We start from the raw sequence: 20306 nt of genomic DNA on the forward strand, positions 1-20306 counted from the left end.
CCATTCAATATGCAATCATTTTGTATTTCTTATTGTTTGCAACCCAATAATGAGCCATCTTGAGGATTTAATGAGTAGGTATGTCTCCCTATGAATTGACATTATTCTTCAAAGTACCCTCAATTCTTTTTCCGGCCCCATAAAAATCGACTACACCAAAATTTCTCGGGAAAACACATTTTCTTATTAATTTTGGTGCGTAGAATCCAAAACAATGCGTACTTTTTCGATTAGACTTCTCAATCAAAAGTTATAGACTAGAAACCAATTTCGAAAGAAAATTCAAAGGGCTGTAACTTTTGAACTAGTAGCCCAATCTTAGAATCTTGGGATTATCCGTTGATCAATTTCGACAATCTTTTCTCTACGGTACCAAAACGGAGTTGAAACTTTATTTGAAATACTTATACTTGAAGATTTACAAAAATTACGACTGAGGTTAATCTTTTGAATGATAAATAATTATTGATTAACTCCCTCTTCAGAAAATCTGAATTTACAGCTCTACAATCGACCATTTTATTTATAAATGACCTATAAATATATTCGAACAATTCTTGAAGGTGCATTGTCTGACAATGAAAATTGACAAGTTGTTTTTTGTAGGTTTGCTACAAGTTGCCAAATTTTGCTTGCTCCTAATATAATTGTGGACTTTGAAGATGGAGACGCTGGAAGTTCCATTTTTAGCGCATTTCCACAAAAATAAAAAAAATGCGCTATTGTGGCCACTTTGTCCGTCCCTCCGCCCGTCCGTCCGTCCGCCCGTCCGCCCGTCCGCTCGTTTTGCGACGCTACTAGTTCTTTATCTTAAGAGCTATTGTTCTACTTTTTTCGCTATTTGGTTCGTTATGGTGTCGAGTCTTGTACCAAGGAAGGACTTTTTTCTGTACCGCTTACAAAAAAAGTTATTGTAAAAAAATGATCAAAGTCCTCGTGTGAGATCGAAGGGACTTCAGCGCATTTTTGTGTGGCAGATCAGTGTTTTATTAGCCAATATTGTCTCCACCTCTCCACCATCAATAAGATCTTGCCGAAAGCTACCACGTTCACTTTGTCGGTACCATTTTCTCACTTACCGTGCACTCGCAATTCGCGTTTGAAGTTTTGACTCCACCATCAGTAAGATCTCGTCGGGGGTTACCACATTCCCTTTGTCGATACACAGTTCCGACGTCCCGTTCATTCGTAATTCACATTTTGGTAGATTTCGCTAAAATCCCGGCATAAAATCGTATTCAACTTTTGGGTACTTCACATAGCTCGACCTTCTATTAGTGACACGAGAAAGAGAGACCGCGATTCGCGCTGTAAGAAACTTTTGGGCGCCCAAAGTCGACTACCCCTCGAAGCGCGCCGCGCAAAAGGTGGTTTATTTCGCCCCTAGGAAAAAAAAACAAAATTCCGCCACGCAGGAGTTGTGCGCGTTGACAAGATCTTCCCGACGACACCAATTTGAAAACAATCGGAGAAAAACTGTAGAAGAAGATAGATAAAAACTGAAAAATCTCCAGGTTAGTATAATACGCTCGGGGATGGCGTCCAGATGTCGTCGACTCCAAATCTTGTAGCCCCATCCCTAACGTTCTTAATTACACGGCACCCGATAGTTACATGTACACTCCTTGTCTTTTTACAAGCGTTTTTCTACGGGCGCGCATTTACTGCCAGCCAGCCAGCCAGCCAGCCAGCCGACCAGCCAGCCAGCCAAAGTGAGATTAAAAGCTACTTTTTACAAAAAAAAATTTTTGCAAAAATGCGCTAAAAAACAAAAAACCGTTTTTTACATGTTCCATAATTTTACACTTTTGCTGTTTATTAACGATCCTAGAGATCGTTTATAATTTTGCATTGCTATCTGTCGCCTGCCGGTTGGTCTCTCCGTCTGTTCCTTTGTCTGTCTGTCCATCTATTTGTCCGTGTGAATGTGAACGATAACTTTGTTTAGAAATGTTCGATCGCTTTTACATCTCCGTTAGTTATGAACTGAATTGCATGAAATTCAATATGGGCATAGCTTTAGCCATATAATACGCAATGCCCAAAGTTGAATCGAATCGATTCAAAATTCACAGTGCCCTTTTCGCATCTCGACCATTTATAAACCGAATTGCAAACTTTTTTACTTATAAAAGTATTTGAATGAAATTTGATACATAGGCACTTCGAATAAAGGAAAATCAAACGCCAATTTCAAAATTTGGTTTTGCGCATGCGCAGTGCCAACTTTTTTATTTATGGAAGAATTTAAACGAAATGTGATACATAGGCACTTGGAATAAAGGAAAATCTAGCGCCAGTTTCAAAATTTTATTTTGCGCATGCGCAGTGCCAACTTTTTTAATCTATGGAACTATTTAAGTGAAATTTGATACTTAGGCGCTTGGAACAAAGGAAAATCTAACATTAGTTTTAAAATTTAGGTTTGCGCATGCGCAGTTCCAACTTTCTTATTTAGAAAAGCATTGAAATGAAATTCTTCTCATAAACTGAAATTGAAGTAGCACGTCAACAATGGATTGCCCATGTACAACGCTATCTTTCATATTTGTGGCCGGATTTTTACGATTTTAACAGAAGTTGCATCTTACAAATGGGGAAATGAATGCAAGTGGAAATGCGCTTTATGTAAATCGTTTACGATTACTTTTTAACTTGTTTTTAAAACCTGCGCTCAGACCCACTTTCTCTTGGTGAAATTTGATGTGGATCGGTCCAGAAGTGTGGAAGCCTATCACTATCAGACAAATTTTGCCAATGGCACGGCCTAGAGAGAGGAAGTTGTGGCATTTGCAATTTGTGTCTGGTTCCTTGTAAAGATTTTCTAATAACAGACTTTCACCAGACTCAATAAAAAGAAGGCATTAACCAAATTTTATTTTGCAATTTTTGCAATTTTCCATGTTAGTGCAATTTTTATGCAATACTCCTTAATTTAGTGCAATTTTTCGCGAATTCAACTTTAGTCAGATGATATTAATGAATGAATAATGATCCTCACTTAAATATGTTTAGCTGGTTATGAATTGCGTCGGCTGAACGTAAAACACGTACGAGATAGCACAAAAATAATCTCAGTAACTTGAAACCTAAGCAGGGAACATATATTACAATAATTGCATTTTATATAGACTGCCAGTGCGAGTAATACCTTATAAAAAGTGTAGGTGGTATTGTTAATCCTATATTTCTGTTAAAATGCCGAAAGTTGCTTCATCAATTTCCCAAAAATTGCAAGAGTAGATTGGTCCTTATAATAAAAACGCGGAAGTATTTACTTCAGATGGCAAAATTATATTTTGCAATGTCTGCTCTAAATCCGTAGGGACAGGAAAAAAATATTTTATAGACGCCCATGTTAAAACTGGTAAGTTTTAAACTGTATTTATTTCTCGTTCGTTGCTGATCTAGTGACATTTTATAGAAAGCCACATACGCGCATTGAGTAAAAATGTGAAAAGCAAACAAACTTTGCTGACCATACCTGCCTTGACTTCCAGTGATAAAAAAAATGAATTTTACGAGGATTTATGTGGTGCACTTTTGGGGTCCAATATACCTTTTTACAAAGTAAATGCGGAACCTTTCAAACAATTTCTGGAAAAGTACACAAGTCGTCACGTTCCAGATGAAAGTACTTTAAGGAAAACATACCTTCCAACAGTATTCCGGAAGAAAATGGAAAATATTAAAACTTCCGTTGGGAATAGCTGTGTGTACTTAATTGTAGACGAAACAACAGATTCCAGAGGCTAGTAGAATTTTCACAATATCTTTTTTTTCTGAAATTTCATTTTATAGGTTTCTACATTGCAAATTTGCTGGTTGGCGTGTTAGACACTGATGAACCCCAGAAACCATTTCTCATTGCTTGTAAACGTCTGCCAACAACTAATTTTGAAACAATATGTCAGTTTATAAACAAATCTCTTACTGCTTTCTCGTCTACCATTAATGGGCGCGTTTTACTTTTACTTACCGATGCAGCGCCTTATATGGTTAAAGCTGCAAAAACTGAAGGTTTTTTATCCAAATTTATTACATGTTACATGTCTAGCACATGGAATAAATAGGGTTGCAGAGGTTGCCAGAGAACTGTGCCCTGGAGTTAACAAATTGGTTAACAATGGTATTACTATATTTAAGTTTTAGTACTTGTTTGACCGTGGGATCTTTTAGGAAAGAAAGCGTTCCTTAAAGCACCTTCACGTGTGGCAATATACAAAGAAATTATGCCAGATTCGCCTCTTCCTCCGGAGCCAATAATTACTCGTTGGGGTACTTGGTTGGAAGCAGCGATATTTTACGCCAACAACTATGAAAAATTTGCTGCAGTTGTTAGGAGGTTAGAGGATGACGCAGAATCCGTAAAAAAATTAAAACTCTTAATAGAAGAACGAAGCGTACAGAATGAATTAATATTTATTAAAACACACTTGTGCTTTCTCCCTGAGTGTTTGAAGCAATTAGAAAATCAAGGAATGTCACTATATGACAGCATATCTATCGTGCAAGACGTAAAATCCAAAATAATACGTATTCCTGGCGAGAAAGGAAAACGGCTGAAATCTAAATTAGACAATGTTTTAGAAAAAAATGTTGGATTTAAAACGCTTGAACAGTATTCAACAATTTTAACTGGTGATGGGGAAGGTAATGAAGACATTAAAGTGGAGATGATTCCAAAATTTAAATATGCACCCATTACTAGTGTAGATGTCGAACGTTCATTTTCCATATACAAGCACATTTTAGATTCGCGAAGGTGTAATTTCACCGAAGAAAACTTAGAAATGTATATAGTGTGCAATTACAACGCGTAAATCGTTAGCGATATATTTAGTAATAAGGCAATACTAATAATAAGTAATAAATAAAAATAATTAATAAAGATTAATAACTTCGCAATTTTTGTGATTTTTAGTGCCACAACTTCCGCTCACTACGACATAACCAACGATATCTGTGACATTATAAACTATCGTTGTTTGTGCCATGTGCCAATGAATAATAATTATTTAGATAATAAGTCATGAAAGTGGTCGTTTACATGACGCGGAGGCTTATTGAAAAGTACGAGGACGCACAGCGTCCGAGTATCTCTTTAATGCCTCCAAGTCAGGTGGACTCACTTTCATGACGTATTACGTATAAAAGTTTACCTGAAACCGCAACATGTAGATAATTTTCCAAATTAAATTATTCATATGTGTGAAATTTTGATACCTAATCACGTGTGCTAAAATCACATTATTTAATTGTTTCCATAGAGATTTCAAAATAATTAAAACACTCAGTGTCATTTTTAATGCAGTTTATGCTTTGTACTTTTCAACTGTACAGTCTTTATAACTAGGTACAAAAGCAGGTATCAGTGAAGAAGAGTACCTACGCGAGACGTTGTTATAATGTAGCCGAAGCTGCGGCCGCCGTAGTGCAATATTCGCTCCCCACAAAGTCAAGAAAGAGGTACGAAAAGGGGTACAAACCTTTTAATGACTGGCGCAAAACTAAAGGAATAATTACTTCCACACATATTCCATTAATTGTTAGTAATAAAAAACCATTATCCTTTGTGTAGGTATATTAATATTTAAAAATATCCACATAGTCTGCATTATAATTATCCAATCGTTGATTGAATAACTTATTCAATGAACGATCTAATTGTTATTTTGCATGTACTAGGACTGTAATGGGAGTCAGGCAAAAATATTACAGTACTAGTCAGGTAAAGATCAACTTTCTAATGTCAAAATAGCTCTGAAATTTGGATTTTCTTGACGGTTTCAGGTAAAAAAATATTTTTTTACTCAATGGAATGTTTCTACTGTCTACGAGCGCCTACAACAATGCCAAACTATTCGGTTAGTTGCCTACATGTGGAAAATAAAATGTAAACGTGGATCATAATCGCATTACAATTTACAGTTACATCACATTGCTACGTAGTTTGTAGGAACTGCGAGGAACCGGAGCACGCAATCGTACTTTGATAGGGTTATCGATCATATCTGAAGAAATGGGATAATGATTAGAGATGAAGGTTTTTGCTTTCGATAAGGGGATAAGAGAATGTTTACAATTTAAGATTAATTTGTTTATCCTTTCTAAATACGCGGACACGAATATAGTAACAGCTAAACAGAGCATGCGTGCGATTGAACGATTCTGTTTTTCTGTTATTCTCTTGAGTAACGCGAATGTGATCGAATTCCCCTGCAAGGGAAAAACATATGCGTGTTTTGTCTCTCAGCTGATTTTGACGTGTTTTGCTGTCAGCTGTTACTTTTTTCCGCTTCCGGTGTTAATTCAGCAAATGTTGACTATTCGTTTTGTAATTTTACCTTGAACTTCAGTTTTACTAAAGGTATACGGTGCAATGACTTCTGTTGCTCATATGGTGAGTTAAATTATTTTTAAATTGAATATTTGCGTATTATGTCTATTTTTGTGCGATTTGTGGTTTTCTGTTTTTGTTTTGAACTAAGGATCAAGTTGTAAACAATGTAAAATTATTTATATGAGGATGCCCTTTGGGTTCAACCAATGGATAGGGTACCTATACGTATTTTGTGGGTACAGACAGGAATAGGTATCTATTTCAAAAGGAAATGATGTACTACTACAATCAAGTGAGCCGAGATATAAAGAATGAAATTAATGTAAATGTTTCATTAATTAAAATAAAGTGTCAATGCACAATATTTATGATATTTTCTTTTTTTGTTTATAATTATAATTATTTGTAAAACAAGAGAAGAAAGAGGAGTTTTTCAACTTGAGTTCAAAGTTTGACACATGAGCGTAGCTCATATCCTTGATGTGAAACAAATTACTGGTAGATTTTATGGTCATTGTGTATGCACTAATAGCAGTGTTAATTTATTATTTAAAGTGGACGTTGTTCGCTATTTCACAACAATTACTTTATCTATTACTTCCCATCATTGCTTATATACTAGGAATAATTAATGTTCATAAAAATCTACAGTATATTTTTAGCGAATTTTTGCAAATTTATTTGTAAAAAGGTAGCTTTTAATATCACTTTGGCGGGCTGGCTGACTGGATGGCAGCAAATGCGGGCTCCTAGAAGAACGCTTGTCTGTCAGTTTTACTGTTTTTAACTATGGTTTTTATCTTGATAATTCGAGTTGCAAAATAACAGCTTCACATAATTAAAAAGCGGTTCGTAGTGCGATTTTTTTACGAATTCTGCGAGGACTTATGTTTCTACCGGTTTTCCCGGCTATCCTTTGCGTTCGAGTACGTCCAGCTCTAAAATGGAATTCAAGGAATGACACCAGTGAAAGGAGCAAAAGACTTGCCAACTGGGAAAGATGGAGTATTGGATGTAGAGCGTTGAGATACATATCCGGAAGGTCGGGTGTTCGAACCTGGGCTGAGGTAGGAATTTTTAATCTGTGACAGAGATGGGAATTTCCTTAGATCAGTTTCGAGTATTCTGCCGGCTACTCCGAATTATACACTGTAAACTATGGTGGTCCCATGTCCATCTCTCTCACCCTCAAAGTCCGCCTCCAATCCCGGTCACCGGTTAAAACCACTCCCACCCTGCCTACACTAAAATTTCTCGGGAAAACACATTTTCTTATTAATTTTGGTGCGTAGAATCCAAAACAATTCGTACTTTTTCGATTAGACTTCTCAATCAAAAGCTATAGACTAGAAACCAATTTCGAAAGAAAATTCAAAGGGCTGTAACTTTTGAACTAGTAGCCCAATCTTGGAACTGTTTAAAATTATGGATTCTACAGACCACAATCTAAAGAAAAAATTTTTTCCCGGTCGATCTGAGACAATTTTTTTTTCGCGGCAAAAAAAAGGCATGGTATAACCTTCCTTTTTTGCCAAAAATCGACTACACCAAAATTTCTCGGGAAAACACTTTTTCTTATTAATTTTGGTGCGTAGAATCCAAAACAATTCGTACTTTTTCGATTAGACTTCTCAATCAAAAGTTATAGGCTAGAAACCAATTTGTAAACAAAATTCAAAGGGCTGTTACTCTTGAACTAGTAGCCCAATCTTGGAACTGTTTGAAATTATGGATTCTACAGGCCACAATCTATAAGAATATTTTTAGCCAATTTTTGCAAATTTATTTGTAAAAAAAGTAGCTTTTAATATCACTTTGGCGGGCTGGCTGACTGGCTGGCAGCAAATGCGGGCTCCTAGAAGAACGCTTGTCTGTCAGTTTTACTGTTTGCAAAATAACAGTTTCACATTATTAAAAAAGGGTTTATTATTCCTACCCTGTTTTCTAAGGAGTTCGTAGTGCGATTTTTTTACGAATTCTACGAGGAATTCTGTTTCTACCGGTTTTCCCGGATATCCGTTGCGTTCGAGTACGTCCAGCTCCAAAATGGAATTCAAGGAATGACACCACTGAAAGGAGCAAAAGACTTGCCAACTGGGAAATATGGAGTATTGGATGTAGAGCGTTGGGATACATATCCGGGAGGTCGGGTGTTCGAACCTGGGCTGAGGTAGGAATTTTTAATCTGTGACAGAGATTGGAATTTCCTTAGATAAGTTTCGAGCATTCTGCCGGTTACTCCGAATTAGGTTTTCCTGCAGTTTTCCTAATTGGTAAGGTAAATACCGGAGTAGTATAGAACAACTTAAGACCTTCTGCAGGGGCACCTCTAAAAAACATTATGCAGGTCACTCTCTAATTGGACGTAAGCCTGTTGAGGACCTAGAACAAGAGGGACAAATAAAATAAAAAGATTTGAATGCTACGATCAAAGCAGCGGGAAAGGCGACTATCAAAGCTCTCTGACGTGGTCCAATCTGAGTGCATTCCAGCTTGCCCTGCGGATTTTCTCCAGAGGTTCCCGACTCAAAGGCTCATCCTTGGGGTCCCACAGCACGTAATTGTGGTCGCTTAAGGTTTCCTGTTGCAGGACTTCCCACTCACCTAGTCTCGCCCGTAGTTCGTTCGAAACGAAGGTGCCCTGCTCTCCTCTTGCGAACCAATCCCAACGCCTCATTCGAAAATCATCCACCTCCTCCGGTTGGTCACCTTGCTCCCCAGTAGGTCGAGTCCCCTGTAACAACTGCACGGTAGCGCCCTTCCCTCCTTCCCACCCAACCTGTATATCCGCAGAGATACACACTGTAAACTATGGTGGTCCCATGTCCATCTCTCTCACCTTCAAAGTCCGCCTCCAATCCCACGCACCGGTTAACACTTCTCCCACCCTGCCTCGATGGTCTTTATTCTATTCCTAGGCATATTAATAATTGTATAATATGTTTGCAACAAAAAATTGCACATTTTACAACAAATTAGCGACAATTAATAGCATGATTGAAATGTTGCTATATTTAGAAGAACACCAACAATGCTCATGTGTAAATTGCGCTTCTTAGAAGTGTTGTACAGTATTATTTTTCATATCGACAAAAGCAATGGCAATGTGCTATTTAATTATTGATTAAATTAGTATTATCAATTACTTCCATGATTCGGTTCGAGAATTCGATTAACTACTAGTGGTAGAAGTAATTTATGGTAAATTTTGAAATTTGAGGACTCAAACTGGAAATAATTTAATATCAATTTTTTGTTTCAGATTAAAGGCATTGGCCCAAAGTTGGTCCCATTCTTTAAAACTTTGGCCATATACTTCGTTGTATTTATACCGCACGATCAGCCGTCAGTATTAGCGACTATTTTGAAATGTCTACCGTCAATTGGGCTGATAGTATTCGTTATTTTGCATACGAGAAGCACCGGATCAGAGTAAGTAGTGCTTAATGGCTCTTATAGCTCTTATATTATAGTTGAATTCCTTAGTTCTAATGTAATCAGCACAACCATAAAACAATTTTTTGGACAGTAAAAGTTCATTTAAAAATAGTGGCTGATGCGGTATTAGGGGTTTATTCAAAACGAGATGATTGTGGCGGGCTCTGTGACGTAATAAGCCCGACCAATCAGCTGCTAGAACCATTCAGATGACATACGACTTGGCAATATTGCAGGAGAATGTCATTTGTAACTTGCGTCATCTGTCACAGGCACTTGTTCACTCGAAACGTCCAATCCGACAAACGTCAGACCGTCGCACAAGGTTGCCGGCTCACCTCTTCGTCATCGGTTGTAGGTTTGTGACGTATTTAGACTGAAGCGTTTCAAATTCGGACTAAAAACACAGTTTTTCAATAATTTATTTTGGGTTTATTTTACTCGCAAATAAAAATTGAGGATACACGGGTCTTTTTATTTTTATTCTACTTTGTAGATCAGAAATAAAAAATGAATTTGCGTTCAATAGTATTCTTCCTTTGGATTATTCTTAATAATTGCTACTGTTTATATATGCGATGGGAACAGCGTATAGTAACCGCACAGCTTTAAATAGATTGACCAAACAATCAAAGTCGAGATCAAAGTTAAGGAATTTAATTGTGTTCATTTATTTGCGCAATAGTCAACAATAACACTACATAATTTGTGTAATGCGCAATTTAAAAGTACCTAGATTCATTTCTAACCCTCTAAGACGTTCTACTTTGTGTCACACTAGGTATAATATACAGTGTGATTGATTTTGCCTCTCCAAGCGTATATTTCTTTTATTACTTGAGATAAAAAAGTGTAAGACGCAAAAATACTCTCAATTTCTGATAAAGCTACGGATATTCAAAAAAAACAAGCGATATAATTACCTTAGAAATTAAAGCTACAGTAATGTGTTTAGAACCAATCGCAGTAGCTGTGGAAATTTAAACAAAAACATAAAATTTAAAATTTACATCAGAAAACGAAGAAAACAAATGAAAAGCAGTTACAGAAATAATTATTATACCTTAAGACATATTGCATTTTGCATTAAAAAATTTGTTTTTTGGTGCTCTTTTGTTTTTATATCACTTTATCAGTATTTTTTTATTCTTGCACTAACTAACTAAAATAATAAAAGAAAAATACGCTTAGACACGCAAAGTCAGGGGGGGGGGGGGGGGTCAGCCAAGACTACCAACCCAACCCACTATACATTCACAAATATCCATACCCGAACCCGGATTCGAACCAGGGACCCTTAGCACCACAGTTCAGCTTTAACACTTTGATGTGCATGTAACGAAGAAACGTTTGCGACACGAGCGCGCTTGCGAGCGAGTGGAGCAAGTGATCCGATTGAGTAAGAGTTGTTTGTGTTTTACATATGCCGTTATACGGTTATCATTTCCAATGCCTCTGATGGTTGCATGGGTTGCGAAATCTGTGAACTTTTTGTATAGTGATCAAATTACCGGACTTCGGTAGGTATCGGAAAGTATAACTTTTTTTCACGAATTTCCTTGATTCACTCAGGTTTTAAAACTGCAAAAGTATCACTTTCAAAACTAGTTGAACAAATTGAACAATTTTAATAATGTGTTATTATGGTAATTAAAAGTACCTACTGCCCTATTATTGTAATTGGCATAATTGTACGAAACGTAACGAAAAAGTATTGTCGGAATTTATTAACGTGATAAAACGTGGCGATTATTTCAAAACTGGCATATTTTGACAAATTTGAAATGCCTCAAATGACTCAAATAGAAAACGCTCTAAACCAGAGATATGCAAGGAGAGCCGATGTTGTTTTCGACTGGTATGATAAGTAAAAAGTAATTCATTCAAACTTGCCCCCTGGCCGTTAGTATACACGCAATAATTAACAAAAATACCTACTCAGTGGATCCTATTAATTTGTTGTTAACGGATTCAGTATGTATCAACATTCATTATGAATAAGATCCACATTCCATGTTTTTCTGTGTTTCTAAAGCCCTATTCTTTCTATATACACTGGTAAAAATGGGTTGCCATAACTACAACCGTTTTCAAGTAATCAATTTTCAAGGTACCGTCTGCATCCGCCATTTTTTAAATAAAAAGTTAACCTAAAAACCATAAATTGCCGATATTAACATGTGGGTATCAAAAGGACTAAAACTTCACGTAAAATGCAACAAACAATAGGGGCTACCTTTAAAATAACGAAGGCACAAACTACTTCCGGTATTTCCGGATGTGCCGCCATTACATTGATTCGACCTTCAGAGTAACTCCTAAATACAAATTTGCAAAATCCTACCTATAGAACAAAAAGACACCCTGTATAATCTACTTTGAAATTACGTGTAACGTGAAGCCATAGTATCCTGCGAATCAGATCACAGCGGCTGCCGCTAAGAATAATAGTACGGCGGCAGCTGGGCGCCATCTCCAAGCGTGGTGATTTTTCAGTTTTTTTCAATTTTTTTCTACAGGTTTGGTCCGATTGTTTTCAAATTGGTGTCCTCGGAAAGATCTTGTGAACGCGCACAACTCGTGATATGACGGAATTTTGTTTTTTTTCCTAGGCCTTTGCAGGGAATGTGGTAGCCCCCGACAAGATCTTATTAATGGTGGAGTCAATACTGGCTAAAAGAATACTGATCTGCCACACAAAAACACGATCCCTTCGATCTCACACGAGGACTGTGATAATTTTTTACTGTAACGCCCTGTGCTCGAATAAACATATTGTGATTAATACGTAGTGCATAAATACCTCTTTACAAAAGGGTATGAAATGGAATAGTGCGATGCGAACTGAATTGAAATTTTGTAAACAACAATATTAATTTACGGCATGCACTTTCATTACGTTCATTTAACGTAATCTACAAATTAATCAAGACTCTTTATTTGTGTCGCACTATATTTAGAGATATTATTAGTTTATTACTATATAGTTATCGTCTATTAGGCAGTGTGCGGTAGTTTTGGGGCTTTTTGCTATAATATCAGCCCGGTAAATCTAAACTATTTTGAAATATACTCTTTATTGTAACGGAACTTCCCGTTGACCTTTTAGGAAAATTTTTCGAAAGAAAAAAAATTCCCGATGGTTTTGTCCGTCTGTTCCTCGTCGAACGAAAAGAGATAGCGATGTCAAACTTTCGCCAATCGAGTTCAAAAATCAAGTGCTATTGAATATGAGCCGGATTGAAAGTCTGGTTTCCAAATGCGGGCTGAATGTTTGAAATTACCTACTTAAGTAGGTATATAATTTTTGAGAGATCGTTGCGCATCGCGTTGCTATTAGTACTTCCCTATAATTCATTACCACTATAAAAAAGTCTTTGGTACTTTATAATTAGGTATTGTAATTTACAAACAATGTGGAAAGCCAGGATTATATTATTATATAATGTATAATAAATTAAATTTTTTAGTGTGGAAGAGCAGCCCTGTATTTTTTATTTAAGTGTCGTATTACCGTATATTATTTTATAATTACGTGAATTTGATCACGATTAATCAGGATCATAAAAGGCGAATTTATCACTTGCTTTGTAAACCTTAACATCGGAGCGAATACATACTTATATTTACCTACAGTTACTAATTAGAAATGTTGGAGAATCGCAGAAAAAGAGCAACAATTTGTTGTATTGTGTGCGTGTCTATTCACCGGTCAAAGTACAGATAGGACGACCCATAGGTAATTATTTCACATTATTTGACCTTGTACTTATGACAAAGTAATTGGCCTAATATGCCGACAATCACTGGATCTAGGCTACTACTAGCTTAATGTTGTTGGCGTATCTTTTAAATACCAATTGGATATAACCAATCAATAAATTTTTCGCAATAAAATAATCTACTTCACACTTACGCAACATGTAACAAATATTTGATAAAAATGTTCTCCCCGTCACCAATATTAATTATCACTTTTTTAACCACCAGAAAGGTCAACGAGATTACCATTTCTTCATTATTATCGTTAGATATTTTAAATCAATTTGTCGCCCCCTGCAGCCAGTTCATAATAAAATAAAAGCATCCCAACGTTCTTATAGACTGGGAGCTGGATGAACTTGAGTGTACAAAATCCGAGGACCGCGTTCAAAAAAGCGTTTGTTATACCTACTTCTCCTCTGCCAGGAGTAATTTTATGTTGCATGGTATTTTGGTTCTTTATCAAAAGGGGTTTGAAGGGAGAGCTCGTTTTCTCCTCATGGTACTCTAATGAACATACCTAGTCCTCCTGCTCAGCTCCTCATCGTTATCCTATATTACATCTCAAAAACCGGAAGGTCCTCACAAGGGGCGATTGGTACGTCTGGAAGAAATATATCCATGGGTACAGAGTAGAGTGGAATCCAGAGGAGCTATAGGTAAAGATCTTTTCAGCGAGGATAAATTTCCTCCATATGACATGAAACGTTTTTGAAACTAAAAATCAAGCACCTTCTCTGCACAAACAACAATCTTATTCTGGGAGTAGATGCCAATGAAGTCTACCTGAAGATGTTCACAAGGCAGTTTTTTCCAACTGGCTCATCAAGTGGAATCTACGTCCTCAACACTTGAAATATATCCTCCACAAGAACGCAAGAGAGGCGTGGGCAATATTATTGATTAGCCTCACCAACTTTCTCCTTGTTGGAAAGGTGACCCCCAGAATTTTTGCCATTTTGGAGCAAAGCTTGCCTTGACTAAAAAAAAAGGTGGAGCGTTTCGCTTTAACGCTGTAGGTTCTACTTTCCTCCAAACTACGCTGCAAAGAAATTGCGAAAGTATCGCCGCCTTCTTTCATACCAAATCGGCTTTTACTTTTACCGCAAGAAGAGGATCTGAAGCAGCAGTGAATTTTATCAGACACTTTTGTCACCAAAGTAAATCTGCCAAGTCGTCGTAGCAGACGTTTTCAACTCTGTTGACAGAAAACTCATGTTAGAGAAAGTATTACGATAAATTCAAACAAAAAGAAACGATAAATACAAAAAATTAGGTGAATTTGTTTTAATTTTTATGTATGAGTACTCTTCCCGATCAAATGTCAAAAATTATGAAAACGGCACATATAGTGCTATTTATTAAGAAATAGACATAGGGATCTACGTGTATTGTTTTTCCCTATGTCTACTTTTAAATGACAATCTGGCTGTCATTAATTATAATTTCAATATTGTTGCTTTGGCTTCAAAGGAAATATCTCTTACGCTCCTTAAACTATTACCGGAATTATACCAATTGACAATTTTGGTTGCATAAAATTAGGCGCCCTTCAGCAGAGATTTGCGGCCAGTTGCACAAAAAAAATAATCCAGGATTATTGTTTAATCCGGTATTAAGACATTTGATTGGCTTTATATTGCAGTAGGCAGCCAATCAAATGTCAAAATTCTTGTTTAATCTCAGATTTGGAAAATAATCTAGGATTTTGATTATAATTCGCTTTCCTGCAATCGGCCGTTGGTCATTTAAAAGTAGACATAGGGAAAAACAATACACGTAAATCCCTATGTGTACTTCCTAATAAATAGCACTGTATACTTCATCTAACTTAAATTTAAATAATAAAACAAGATAAAACTAAAATGGCGTTAACATAAAGTATTGGGAAAACATCACAAGACTCCTGCAAGATGGGTAACCCGCTCCTGGTTTCGGGGTTTCGAGCCTACAGTTGAATGTCGAAGACAATCACAGAATTAGGTGTCGTAACTCAATTTTGACTAGATACAGTTTTTAACACCTTCGTGACTGCTTCATTCACGGAGAAAATTGTTAGTAACAAACAACATATTTCCACATATTAAAATAAAATTGATCAAAATTTATATGAATGTAACTTCTCGGACAAGACCATAAACATAAATCAAACAAACATTACACCAAAAACGTAAACGATTACAAACAAAAGGATGACGGCATTAAACATGTCATTCTGTATTGTGATTTGCGGTTAAACCAAGTAAATTTTAAAAACAAAGATTCAAACACACAAAAAAACTATAAAATGTGGCATACAAAACACAAATACGATATAAAGAAATGCAAAGATTACTACCTGCATTAAAAAAACACAAAATAACAACAACCATTTATAGAGCGACGCGTTCACGACCGCCATTCAAGACAAGATGCCAAACTTAACCCCCTTCGTGCTTTCTAGATGGCGCAGGTGGCTTTTCCCCACTAAAGTCACTAAATATCACGGACCTCTTAAAAAAGAGGTCCGTGCTAAATATAGATAATAATAATAAATAATATATCTAGTGACTTTATTCCCCACCTAGAAATTGCATGGTTGCCAACTCTCAAGAATGTATGTATCGTCGTAAGTTGTATATACAGAGTGGAAACTTTCAGAATTAAAACAAGTTTCCACAAATAAATTGATATTCCGGACGTATAGTGCCGAGTACAAGTGGTACTATACTTACCTTGCATCAATGATGCTGACGCCAAGAAGTGAGCTCAATTCTCGCATTCAAAACCTGCGAATAATCAAAAGAAAACCTCCCGCGCCGCAGAGCTTGCGGTATACAACTGATTGACTAATGCCTGAAGGGCCTTGCTCTACTCGTAATCTGCTTCTATAACAGGTACGGTCGCTTCAGGACGAAGTGGCTGTTTACAATAATATTCACGTGTCAAACTCGATCATAACTTAACCGAGATAGCAAAGATATTAAATAGGTACAAGAAGAAATTAATTTAATAGATAGTCAGTCATATAACCGTAGCTGCTTAACAGTGCCCAAAGTACCATAAAAACTTTATGTGATTTAATTAGGTAATTACCTTTGTGGCTAATTACGCAAATTTGGAGTTAAAACACTGAAAAAATCATACAAATAGATAAGAAATCTACTCATATGGACTTATGGATTTACCGGTGCCCCAATAGTTGATCCCAAATTTTCTAAACGTGTTTTCACAACATGGGGCTTAGTATAGTCATTGATTATACACACTAACTGTGTATAATCATTAATCAATGGTATTGGTAAACAAAAAATGGCCCAGTCATTAGCAATCAACATTTTCGGTAGCCCCCCTAATGATTGTTCTAGGGACAGATGACAGAATATGTAACGTTACTTTCAAGAAAATGCAGTAAAGGAAGTAAATTTTTCGAAAACTCACTCACTGTCTCTAATTGGCATCAGGTTTCTATTCGATAGGAATTATGTTACGCAAAGGTGACCATACAGTGCCAGATAGTAATGTCCTTCAATTATGTGTAATTATGATATTAATTTATGTACTTAAAATTGAACACAGTCTTAACATGTGTAATTTAAACTATTGCTATTTAAAGCGACTAAAATGAGTAAGATTTTTTAGTTATTGAATTTTCCCTTGAATAAAACAGATTTCAGTGCATCTATGAACTGCTAGACTCCGCCCCCTTTTAATAGTGCAAATATGAAAATGTAATACATTATATCTTTATTTCAGCTACACTTTTTCAAAGAACATAATCGCAGGATTGCTGTTTGGTTGCATAGGTGACGCCTTTCTGGTGTGGCCCGGATTTTTCGAGGCTGGAGTTTTTAGCTTCTCAATCGGACACTTGATGTACATTCGTGCTTTGGGTTTTAAACCGATGTGCCCTCGAACCGGGTGTGTGTTTTATATTTTGGGTGTTTTAGGTGAGTTAAACTAACGACTTAACAGTAGATAATTCCATTTGTAGGTGTACTATTCTATTGGCTCAATATACAGGGAATATTAATATTAGGCGCGCCACTTTATGCTGGTGTAATTATGACGATGGTGTGGCGAGCTGCCGCGCGAATACAAACCGCCGAGGTAATCTTGTAGTACAATTGGACTCAATTTTCAATTTTTCTTTTCGTAGAATAACTGGTGCAGGATGTGCACATGCCTTGGGGCGATTAGCTTTGCTGTGTCTGATTTTTGTGTAGCTTACATTCAATTCGTTGGCAAGTTTCCCTATGATCAGGTAAGGCAATGGTGTGGTCTTAGGTCTGCATCCTTCTGACTTATATTTTTATATTTTCAGCTCATTATTATGACGTTGTATTATGCCGGCCAATTTGGACTTACACTAAGTGTATTAGATTCAACTTTGGAAGAATCCCAAAAGTTGCAAGAAAGGGTTACAGAGCATGTAAAGATAGATTAATTAATTATGATTTAAAACTGAAGCAGACATGAGTAGGGGTATTATATTTTGCATTGTCTAGTGTCTCTTTACATGATGCCCTGTGGAATGATGTTAGTAAGTTTATTACCTACTAACAAAACAAACTTTTTACCTTGCAATATTGGGGAAAGAGTTTGAATTTGACTTTATGAAGGTCTTCTGTTGTGATTTTAAATGCTGCTGAAGTACCTACCTAGGTACCCAATTTGTCAATTTTCAAAATGATTACTTCTCTGCAACGTCAATTAGGCTAAGTATGACTGATGAAGCAGTGTCTAGAACTAAATAACTCCATTTACTATTGGGGAGCTTACAATAGATACAAAGGCGATTATCTACTTCCATCTGTACCCTATACGATAAGTTGGTTGCACCTTTACATCACTAGTCTGTGAACCAATTTCAAATGACCTATACCTACTTTAATTCATGTACCTGGATACATTACAGTTTATAAACCCCTGTTTACGAAATACTTCTAAATAGTTATATTGTGTGGAATAAATTTTAGAATCGATAATCTGATCGACATTTTTGTGAATTTGTAGTCTAAAAATTAAACATATCACATCTTGCATACTGAGATTCATCTTGACGTTAGTGATTTAAATTTACAGTTAAAGATATCACTGCCATGTTTTTTTATTTTGCATTAATGCAAAACTTATTCCAAATTTGTCTTGGAAAAAACCTGATTATCTCCAATAGTATGATTACATTTACAATTCTGCAGATTACCTAGTTTTAATTTAGTAAATAGATAAATATATATGAAGGTGTCTTCCTTACAAAATTGCTCCTTCATATTGTACTCAAATGTGTAAAAGTACAAGGAAGACGCAGGCACCTCGCCGATTAATCAAAAGGTGACAATTTAGTCATTGATTAAAACTGTTACATTTCAGCTTCCATTTTGTGTGATAGACACGGTTTTTACTTAGTGTTAGCGTCTAGTGACATTTATTTATAGTTAAATACCTACAAATGTTTACCCCATCATTTGTAATAGCAGAAAATATGTAGTTAATACCTATTAGTAAAAAATAGCATGATAAGGTAGTACTGACATAGTGAGGTACTTCGTATTGAGACTGATATTAAAACTTTACAATAATAAGAACCTTACTTATTCAAATTAACATCCTGTGTACTTTTACTAGCCTTTCGTAAATCCTTACGTTTGCTAATACCACAGATTTAATAGTATATTTAAATCTGTGCTAATACTGTTGCAGCAAAATAGCGTTGCAGGTATATACAAAGTGAAGAGTAGAACTGTACATATTCTCTTCGCTTCTTAATTTTAAGCTGAAGTTTAAGTATCAATGTACAACTTAATTTGTATCTGTTTTGAACTTTATCAATGTTCATTTTCCCAGATATTATGTAACATAGGAAGTTATAATAAAATTTCTTTACTGAGAACGAAATTTTCTTGCTACTACCTAAATACCAATAGCAGTGATAGCACTTTAATTTTGAATAAGGAACGAACTTTTTTAATCAGAAAAGTAAATAATGTATTTTTTGCATAGAACATCAATTAAATGTCCCCTCTTGATGCCCTGATGTAGACGCGTATATGATGGGTCCAATTTCTTATGACTCGGCGGGTTATGCTATCCCTATATAGGCTGTTCTGTAATTGGCAAACACTATTGCGACTTTAAACCCAAAAAATACAGGGGCGTTAAGCCACAGGAACGCAGCGGTCAATTGCGTGGGGTAGGGCGAAAGATAAAATATTTTAACGATTTGTAAACGTTGTAGAGTCTTTCCATGATGCACTGGCAAGCCTTATCGAATAAGAACAACCTTGACACAGTGACAATCTCCGTCAAAAGTTGTATCACTGCTATTGGTACACCTTGTACCTAAATAAAAATGTTTGTTGGACTATACCTATTCTGCTTGTCTAGGATGTGTATTCTATTCACAGGGGAGCCTGGCCAGGCAACACTTAGGCACACCAAACGCCTGTTTCTCTTCAGATTTGCCAAGGGGCCCTGTTAAAAAGGTCATGGACTATCTTGCTTGTTGTCAGGTTGCCACTGAGCTTTATAAAAGATTAAAATTAATATTATAACAATTTATTCCATTAAAAAAAATGGATAGATTCTTACGTCCCGAACGCTTTGACGGAGATCCGACGTTAAGTTCCACCACCTTGGAATGGGAACTTTGGAAGAAAAGTTTTGAGATTTTGACTCTAAAAAGGCGCAACAAATGTAAGATCAGCGGCTCCAGCTCCTTCTGCAGAAGAGCCGGTCCAGCACTCTTAAATGGGTTGAGCCTGTTGACCGCCAATCTTTTGAA

The 20306-nt window shown here is 36.2% G+C and overlaps 2 protein-coding genes across 2 annotated transcripts; both read left to right on the forward strand.

The window, feature by feature from the left end:
• The first annotated feature begins 3246 nt into the window (after positions 1 to 3246).
• On the forward strand, positions 3247 to 4847 carry LOC116171834. Its single transcript, XM_031488839.1, has 3 exons — positions 3247 to 3367; positions 3425 to 4129; positions 4180 to 4847. The coding sequence occupies exons 2-3, from the start codon at positions 3955 to 3957 to the stop codon at positions 4821 to 4823; spliced, it is 819 nt and encodes a 272-aa protein (XP_031344699.1). The 5' UTR covers positions 3247 to 3367; positions 3425 to 3954; the 3' UTR covers positions 4824 to 4847.
• A 1328-nt stretch (positions 4848 to 6175) lies between these two features.
• On the forward strand, positions 6176 to 18934 carry LOC116171009 (lysoplasmalogenase-like protein TMEM86A). Its single transcript, XM_031487623.1, has 6 exons — positions 6176 to 6403; positions 9606 to 9775; positions 17279 to 17472; positions 17517 to 17632; positions 17682 to 17786; positions 17847 to 18934. Exons 1-6 carry the CDS (start codon positions 6383 to 6385, stop codon positions 17967 to 17969), a joined length of 729 nt encoding a protein of 242 aa, XP_031343483.1. The 5' UTR covers positions 6176 to 6382; the 3' UTR covers positions 17970 to 18934.
• The last annotated feature ends 1372 nt before the right edge of the window (positions 18935 to 20306 follow it).

This window comes from Photinus pyralis, unplaced genomic scaffold, assembly GCF_008802855.1.
Source record: "Photinus pyralis isolate 1611_PpyrPB1 unplaced genomic scaffold, Ppyr1.3 Ppyr1.4_LG5, whole genome shotgun sequence".
Lineage (NCBI taxonomy): Eukaryota > Metazoa > Arthropoda > Insecta > Coleoptera > Lampyridae > Photinus > Photinus pyralis.